This window comes from Nerophis ophidion, linkage group LG07, assembly GCF_033978795.1.
Source record: "Nerophis ophidion isolate RoL-2023_Sa linkage group LG07, RoL_Noph_v1.0, whole genome shotgun sequence".
Taxonomy (NCBI): domain Eukaryota; kingdom Metazoa; phylum Chordata; class Actinopteri; order Syngnathiformes; family Syngnathidae; genus Nerophis; species Nerophis ophidion.
In genome coordinates this window covers 70643987-70653761 of record NC_084617.1, presented here as the reverse complement: position 1 = coordinate 70653761, position 9775 = coordinate 70643987, and the positions used below count along the sequence as shown (strand labels likewise).

Below are 9775 nucleotides of genomic sequence, written 5' to 3'. Positions count from 1 at the left end.
AAAAAATAACAACAAAATGATCTAAGTATTCATGAATCATTTAAATCAAATTGCAACCTTGAAAACTAACAATTAAATTAAAAAAAAACAACAACAACAAAAATATCAAATTATTCATGAATAATTCAAATCAAATTGCAACCTTGAAAACCGACAATTAAATGTAAAAAAATAACAAAAAAACTGATATAAGTATTAATGAATAATTTAAATCAAATTGCAACCTTGAAAACTAACAAATGTAAGAAAAACAACAACAAAAGAATATAATTATTCATGAATAATTTAAATAAAATTGCAACCTTGAAAACTAACAATTAAATGTAAAAAAAATAACAACAAAAGAATCCAATTATTCATGAATAATTTGAATCATTATGCAACCTCCAAAACCAACAATGAAATGTAAAAAAATAACAACAAAAGGATCTAATTATGCATGAATAATATAAATCAAATTGCAACCTCGAAAACCAACAATTAAATGTAAAAAAATAACAAAAAAACTGATATAAGTATTAATGAATAATTTAAATCAAATTGCAACCTTGAAAACTAACAAATGTAAGAAAAACAACAACAAAAGAATATAATTATTCATGAATAATTTAAATAAAATTGCAACCTTGAAAACTAACAATTAAATGTAAAAAAAATAACAACAAAAGAATCCAATTATTCATGAATAATTTGAATCATTATGCAACCTCCAAAACCAACAATGAAATGTAAAAAAATAACAACAAAAGGATCTAATTATGCATGAATAATATAAATCAAATTGCAACCTCGAAAACCAACAATTAAATGTAAAATAAAAACCAACAAAAGGATGTAATTATTCCTGAATAATTTAAATCAAATTGCAACCTTGAAAACTAACAATAAAATGTAAAAAATAACAACAAAAATATCTAATTATTCATGAATAATATAAATCAAATTGCAACCTTAAAAACTAACAATTAAATTTAAAAAAATAACAAAATGATCTAAGTATTCATGAATAATTTAAATAAAATTGCAACCTTGAAAACTAACAATCAAATGTAAAAAAAAATAACAAAAGGATCTAATTATTCATGAATAATTTAAACCAAATTGCAACTTTGAAAACTAACAAACTCAAAATTACAATTAAATTGCCTTTAACTGACTATTTTCAAACTTGTCACCTTAACTAATTGCTGTCTACAAACTAATTTTGTTTGTTTGTTGTTTTGTTTTTTTTGACCGCCAAAAACAAGAGCTTAGTCAAAAATGGTTTGTAATCTTTTTAAAATCATAGATTAGGAAAAAAATAAAAATAAAAAAAAAGCAATTAATTTATCTTATCAAGTATATATGAGCATCCGGGGCAGACCTGGGCATTTCCTTTAGTATGGGGAACATATATCCACCATTAATTAGTTGTTTATCAACCTGCAAATTAGTAACGTATTAGCTCTTAATTAGTCATTATTAAGTACTTATTAATGCCTTATTCTGCATGGCCTTATTATACATGCAGCAAGCCACTAACTAAAAGTCTTCCCTCAATAACATCAGAATCATTGCTTATTAGTAAGCCTAACCCTTATATGTTCCCTAGTGTCCAAATATCCCTAAATTAGGTCGGTAACACTTTAGTATGGGAAAACATACTCACCATTAATTAGTTGCTTATCAACATGCAAATTAGTAACATATTGGCTCTTAATTAGTCATTATTAAGTACTTATTCATGCCTTATTCTGCATGGCCTAATTATACAACCAGTAATCCATTAACTAAGAGTCAATTAGTTACTTATTAACATGCAAATTCGTAACATATCGGCTCTTAATTAGTCATTATTAAGTACTTATTAATGCCTTATACAGCATGGCCTTATTATACAAGCAGTAGGCCATTAACTAAGAGTCTTCCCTCAATAACCTCAGAATTATTGCTTATCAGTACTATTAGTACTTATTGGTAACCCTAACCCTTATAGGTTCCCCTAGTGTCCAAATAACTCTCAATTAAATGTGTAACACTATAGTATGGGGAATATATTCACCATTAATTAGTTTATTTTTAACCTGCAAATTGCAACATATTGGCTCTGAAATATGTAATTATTAAGTACTTATTAATGCCTTATTCTGCATGGCCTTATTATACAACCATTTAGCCATTAACTAAGAGTCAATTAGTTACTTATTAACATGCACATTTGTAACATATCGGCTCTTAATATGTCATTATTAAGTACTTATTAATCCCTTATTCTGCATGGCCTTTCTATACAAGCAATAAGACACAAACGAAGAGTCTTTCCTCAATAACCTCAGAATTATTGCTAATTAGTAACCCTAAATTTTATATGTTCCCCTAGTGTCCAAATAACTAAATTAAGTCAGTATCACTTTAGTATGGGGAACAAATATTCACCATTAATTAGTTGTTTATCAACCTGCAAATTAGTAACATACTGGCTCTTAATTATTCATTATTAAGTACTTATTAATGCCTTATTCTGCATGCTTATTAGTAATCCTAACCCTTATATGTTCCCTAGTGTCCAAATATCCCTAAATTAGCTCAGTAACACTTTAGTATGGGGAACACATATTCACCATTAATTAGTTGCTTATCAACATGCACATTAGTAACATATTGGCTCTTAATTAGTCATTATTAAGTACTTATTCGTGCCTTATTCTGCATGGCCTTATTATACAACCAGTAATCCATTAACTAAGAGTCAATTAGTTACTTATTAACATGCAAATTCGTAACATATCAGCTCTTAATTAGTCATTATTAAGTACTTATTAATGCCTTATACAGCATGGCCTTATTATACAAGCAGTAGGCCATTAACTAAGCGTCTTATTATTGCTTATCAGTACTATTAGTACTTATTAGTAACCCTAACCCTTATAGGTTCCCCTAAGGTCCAAATAACTCTCAATTAAATGTGTAACACTTTAGTATGGGGAACATATTCACCATTAATTAGTTTCTTTTTAACCTGCAAATTGCAACATATTGGCTCTGAAATATGTCATTATTAAGTACTTATTAATGCCTTACTCTGCATGGCCTTATTATACAACCATTTAGCCATTAACTAAGAGTCAATTAGTTACTTATTAACATGCAAATTCGTAACATATCGGCTCTTAATTAGTCATTATTAAGTACTTACTAATGCCTTATACTGCATGGCCTTATTATACAAGCAGTAGACCATCAACTAAGAGTCTTCCCTCAATAACCTCAGAATTATTGCTTATCAGTACTTATTAGTAACGCTTATATGTTCCCCTAGTGTCCAAATAACTCTCAATTAAATGTGTAACACTTTAGTATGGGGGAAATATTCACCATTAATTAGTTTATTTTTAACCTGCAAATTGCAACATATTGGCTCGGAAATATGTCATTATTAAGTACTTATTAATGCCTTATTCTGCATGGCCTTATTATACAAGCAGTAAGACACTAACGAAGTCTTCCCTCAATAACCTCAGAATTATTGCTAATTAGTAACCCTAAATTTTATATGTTCCCCTAGTGTCCAAATAACTAAATTAAGTCAGTATCACTTTAGTATGGGGAACAAATATTCACCATTAATTAGTTGTTTATCAACCTGCAAATTAGTAACATACTGGCTCTTAATTATTCAATATTAAGTACTTATTAATGCCTTATTCTGCATGCTTATTAGTAACCCTAACCCTTATATGTTCCCTAGTGTCCAAATATCCCTAAATTAGGTCGGTAACACTTTAGTATGGGGAACACATATTCACCATTAATTAGTTGCTTATCAACATGCAAATTAGTAACATATTGGCTCTTAATTAGTCATTATTAAGTACTTATTCATACCTTATTCTGCATGGCCTTATTATACAACCAGTAAGCCATTAACTAAGAGTCAATTAGTTACTTATTAACAGGCAAATTTGTAACATATCGGCTCTTAATTAGTCATTATTAAGTACTTATTAATGCCCTATACTGCATGACCTTATTATACAAGCAGTAGGCCATTAACTAAGCGTCTTATTATTGCTTATCAGTACTATTAGTACTTATTAGTAACCCTAACCCTTATATGTTCCCCTAGTGTCCAAATAACTCTCAATTAAATGTGTGACACTTTAGTATGGGGAACATATTCACCATTAATTAGTTTATTTTTAACATGGAAATTGCAACATATTGGCTCTGAAATATTTCATTATTAAGTACTTATTCTGCATGGCCTTATTATACAAGCAGTAAGACACAAACGAAGAGTCTTCCCTCAATAACCTCAGAATTATTGCTAATTAGTAACCCTAAACCTTATATGTTCCCCTAGTGTCCACATAACTAAATTAAGTCAGTATCACTTTAGTATGGGGAACACATATTCACCATTAATTAGTTGTTTATCAACCTGCAAATTAGTAACATATTGGCTCTTAACTACTCATTATTAAGTATGCCTTATTCTGCATGGCCTTATTATACAAGCAGTAGGACATTAACTAAAAGTCTTCTCTCAATAACCTCAGAATTATTGCTTATTAGTAACCCTAACCCTTATATGTTCCCCTAGTGTCCAAATGACTCTAAATTAAGTATTTATTACTTTAATAAGCAAGTCATTAAAGGTGAATATGTTCCCCATACTAAAGTGTTAGCAAAAAACACTTTGATATATTTTGTACATTAAATATGCTAGAAAAAATCCAAAGTTGGTCAACAGATGCTAAGCGAGCCGAACAAAACATCTTAACTTTGTGTTACAGGTGACAAGGCAAAGAATTTCTAATACCATATCTCAATACCGATACCTTTGTTTCATTTCTACACTATACAATAAAAAATGCGTATAAAGCCCCTGAGCCGTACTTTGGACACCACTGTTCTAACCACACAAAATAGGCAAGTAAATCTTTGACATGCATGCAAACTATGACAGTTTGTATCCGAGTGTTTCGCCAATAAATAAACAAGCTCCTATCTACTCCCGCTACATCCTTTCAGCTTATTTATGTAGTGTCATTTCCTAAAGCCCAGAACTGACCTCATGAACTCGGTCCTTGGGTAAACCCAGGCTCTACGTGACAAAACGAAGAACCCCAAAAAGCAAACGGTGCAACGTTTGCGTTGGGAAGAACGCGGTAAATGATCCTCGTGCTGTTGTTAAAAGCCGGCTTAAATGTCTCTTAGTGTTGCGGAGCACGTTCTTCTGGGTTTTAATGTGATCTGACCACTAAGCAGCCGTGCGTGAGGCATCGATCATCGCACTTACAGTAAGGCGTCTCAAGAAGGCTCGGTGAAAACGACTAAAAAGACGCCTGCCTGCTTGGCCGAGCTGCATCGTAAGCGTGACTGATACGTTGTTGAGCAGCAGCAGATGTTTCCTTCCGCATCAAGAAAAAATAATAATCTTGTTTTGAAGCCAGCGGAGGAAACCGGCCCTAAAAAGAAAATGTTGAAGGCACTGAGGCGTGGCGACTTCACCATCACTCGTCGCTTCTTACACGGCGAGGACTCATGGTGACACCGCACTTTAAGGATCTTCACGTGTGTGTGTGTGTGTGTGTGTGTGTGAGTGTGTGAGTGGTACTCCAGTGAGGTATAGTTGTGACGTCAAGGTGGCGAGGCTGCGGCAGCGTGCAGGAAGTCAGGTCTCAAAGTATTTGTAGATAGCTGTGACGTACGTCATGACGCTCTGCCAGTCTGGCCGCTCCGTGTGCGCCATCTCGTTGATGTCCTGACACACACACAAAAAAAAAAGGAGAAAGTTCAACTTCCAGTGCTTCACCGACATTTATCTACAAAACCCAAAAACCAGTGAAGTTGGCACGTTGTGTAAATCGATCAATCAATCAATGTTTACTTATATAGCCCTAAATCACTAGTGTCTCAAAGGGCTGCACAAACCACTACGACATCCTCGGTAGGCCCACATAAGGGCAAGGAAAACTCACACCCGGTGGGACGTCGGTGACAATGATGACTATGAGAACCTTGGAGAGGAGGAAAGCAATGGATGTCGAGCGGGTCTAACATGATACTGTGAAAGTTCAATCCATAATGGATCCAACACAGTCGCGAGAGTCCAGTCCACACAGCAGCGAGAGTCCCGTTCACAGCGGAGCCAGCAGGAAACCATCCCAAGCGGAGGCGGATCAGCAGCGCAGAGATGTCCCCAAGCCGATACACAGGCGAGCAGTACATGGCCCCCGGATCGGACCGGACCCCCTCCACAAGGGAGAGTGGGACATAGGAGAAAAATAAAAGAAACGGCAGATCAACTGGTCTAAAAAGGGAGTCTATTTAAAGGCCAGAGTAAACAAATGAGTTTTAAGGTGAGACTTAAATGCTTCTACTGAGGTGGCATCTCGAACTGTTACCGGGAGGGCATTCCAGAGTACTGGAGCCCGAACGGAAAACGCTCTATAGCCCGCAGACTTTTTTTGGGGCTTTGGGAATCACTAATAAGCCGGAGTCCTTTGAACGCAGATTTCTTGCCGGGACATATGGTACAATACAATCGGCAAGATAGGATGGAGCTAGACCGTGTAGTATTTTATACGTAAGTAGTAAAACCTTAAAGTCACATCTTAAGTGCACAGGAAGCCAGTGCAGGTGAGCCAGTACAGGCGTAATGTGATCAAACTTTCTTGTTCTTGTCAAAAGTCTAGCAGCCGCATTTTGTACCAACTGTAATCTTTTAATGCTAGACATGGGGAGACCCGAAAATAATACGTTACAGTAATCTAGGCGAGACGTAACAAACGCATGGTAACAAATGGTAAATAAAAACAGAATACATTGATTTGCAAATCCTTTTCAAATTATATTCAATTGAATAGACTGCAAAGATAAGATATTTAAAGTTTGAACTGGAAAACTTTGTTATTTTTTTGCAAATATTAGCTCATATGGAATTTGATGTTTAAAAAAAGCTGGCACATGTGGCAAAAAAGCCTGAGAAAGTTGAGCAATGCTCATCAAACACTTATTTGGGACATCCCACAGGTGAACAGGCTGACTGGGAACCATGGTTGGGTATAATAGAATAGAATAGAATGAACTTTATTGTCATTATATTTGCATATAACGAGATTAAAGACTCCAACTTAAGGTGCGGTAGTGGGAACAAATATGGGGTGAAATAAATGACATAAGAGGTAAAAAGGAAAAACTAACAATTGAAATAAACAGACTACTATCCAATAAAAATAATAAGCAATTCTGTACAATATACAAAACACTATAGAAGTACAAAATACAAATAATGTACAATATGCAGAGCAAGACAGGAGTACCGGAGTAATAAATAACAATCAGTGACGGACGTATTGCGCTCGAAGGGTAGTATTGCACAGTAGGGTATTAGGGCATTGTATTGTATAGGGGTGATTTATTATTATTATAAGTTAGAGTTCAACATGGTGACAGCTTTGGGAAAAAAGCTGTCTCTGAGCCTGTTTGTTCTGGCTCTGATGCACCTGTAGCGCCTGCCTGATGGTAGCAAGTCGAACAGGTATAAAAGGGAGCTTCTGTGGAATGCCCAGTCATTCACAAACAAGGAATACTGAATCTACAGTGGGGCAAAAAAGTATTTAGTCAGCCACCGATTGTGCAAGTTCTCCCACTTAAAATGATGACAGAGGTCTGTAATTTTCATCATAGGTACACTTCAACTGTGAGAGACAGAATGTGGAAAAAAAAATCCAGGAATTCACATTGTAGGAATTTTGAATAACTTAATTGTAAATTATGGTGGAAATAAGTATTTGGTCAACCATTCAAAGCTCTCACTGATGGAAGGAGGTTTTGGCTCAAAATCTCACGATACATGGCCTCATTCATTCTTTCCTTAACACGGATCAATCGTCCTTTCCCCTTAACAGAAAAAAACAGCCCCAAAGCATGATGTTTCCACCCCCATGCTTCACAGTAGGCGTGGTGTTCTTGGGATGCAACTCAGTATTCTTCTTCCTCCAAACACGACGAGTTGAGTTTATACCAAAAAGTTCTATTTTGGTTTCATCTGACCACATGACATTCTCCCATGTGCTCTCTGGCAAACTTCAGACGGGCCTGGACATGCGCTGGCTTAAGCAGGGGGACACGTCTGGCACTGCAGGATTTGATTCCCTGTCGGCGTAGTGTGTTACTGATGGTAACCTTTGTTACTTTGGTCCCAGCTCTCTGCAGGTCATTCACCGGGTCCCCCCATATGGTTCTGGGATTTTTGCTCACCGTGCTCATGATCATTTTGACCTCACGGGATGAGATCTTGCGTGGAGCCCCAGATCGAGGGAGATTATCAGTGGTCTCGTATGTCTTCCATTTTTTGATAATTGCTACCACAGTTGATTTTTTCACACCAAGCTGCTTGCCTATTGTAGATTTACTCTTCCCAGTCTGGTGCAGGTCTACAATTATTTTCCTGGTGTCCTTCGACAGCTCTTTGGTCTTGGCCATAGTGGAGTTTGGAGTCTGACGGTTTGAGGCTGTGGACAGGTGTCTTTTATACAGATAACGAGTTCAAACAGGTTCCATTAATACAGGTAACGAGTGGAGGATGGAAGAGCTTCTTAAAGAAGAAGTTACAGGTCTGTGAGAACCAGAGATCTTCCTTGTTTGAAGTGACCAAATACTTATTTTCCACCATAATTTACAAATACATTATTTTAAATTCCTACAATGTGAATTCCTGGATTTTTTTTCCACATTCTGTCTCTCACAGTTGAAGTGTACCTATGATGAAAATTACAGACCTCTGTCATCATTTTAAGTGGGAGAACTTGCACAATCGGTGGCTGCCTAAATACTTTTTTGCCCCACTGTATGCGAGTTTTACTAGAATCAGTTGTTTTTGTAAGGTTTGCAAATACAAAAATGAGGTTTTACTCACTATGACAGTATAACTGCCACACTCAATATGAGAGTTATTTAACATAACTCCAAAACCAAACATGCATTATGTCTAATAATGCCTGAAGAAATGTATCTTTGTGAGTTTTACTGGGGATAAAAAAATATTTTGTAAGGTTTGCAAAGACACAAGTTTTTTTTTTTTTACTCAATTTGACAGTATAACTGACATACTAAATATGAAAGTTATATAGACATACATAACTCCAAAACCAAACCTACACTATGTTTGAGAATGCCTGTAATATTGTATCTTTGCAAGTTTTACTCAAATCAGGCGTTTTGGTAAGATTTACAAACACAAAAATTAGGTTTCACTCATAATGTCAGTATAACCGCCAAGTAAAAAGTCTCAGACGGATGCTGACGTCAGCATTATCGCCCAGCCCTAGTTTCTTGGCTGCGGAGCACAGTTGGCAGTCGGTTTCATTTTGTCAAACAGAGTACACTGCAATATAATTGGTTCTGCATGCTCTAAAGTCTTCGCCATGCCAGGGTTGAAAATCTATTCCCTGTGTCAACATTAAAAAGACATCTGCAGGCATTCAAAAGCCGGCAAAAGCAACAGGTGGCGCTGTAACGTTTACCAGCAAAGCCTGGCATGCACTTCTGCGTTGAGGCACCGACGTACGCTACGCAGGGTGGCTTGCTTCCTTGACATGCACTTCTGCACAAATCTAACCACACGGGTTCCTCTTTAGAATATTATTTCCTGTGCGGATAACGAATTGATTAGTTCCTGTTTCAATAACAGTTTCCGTCTCTCTTGAACACTGAGGAGTCTTTGATATAGCTTAGGATAATAGCTTAGTAATATTGCGTAATATTAAAAGCACAGACTTAAAAAATC

At 35.7% G+C, this 9775-nt stretch overlaps 1 protein-coding gene across 1 annotated transcript in view; it reads right to left on the bottom strand.

Moving 5' to 3' along the window:
• Positions 1 to 1505: 1505 nt before the first annotated feature.
• The window catches only part of specc1la (sperm antigen with calponin homology and coiled-coil domains 1-like a), a 65796-nt gene continuing 57526 nt past the window's right edge, over positions 1506 to 9775 (bottom strand). The window contains exon 16 of the mRNA XM_061907024.1: positions 1506 to 5746. Within this exon, the coding sequence (XP_061763008.1) occupies positions 5657 to 5746 (90 nt within the window). The 3' untranslated portion in view covers positions 1506 to 5656. The remainder of the gene's footprint in view (positions 5747 to 9775) is intronic.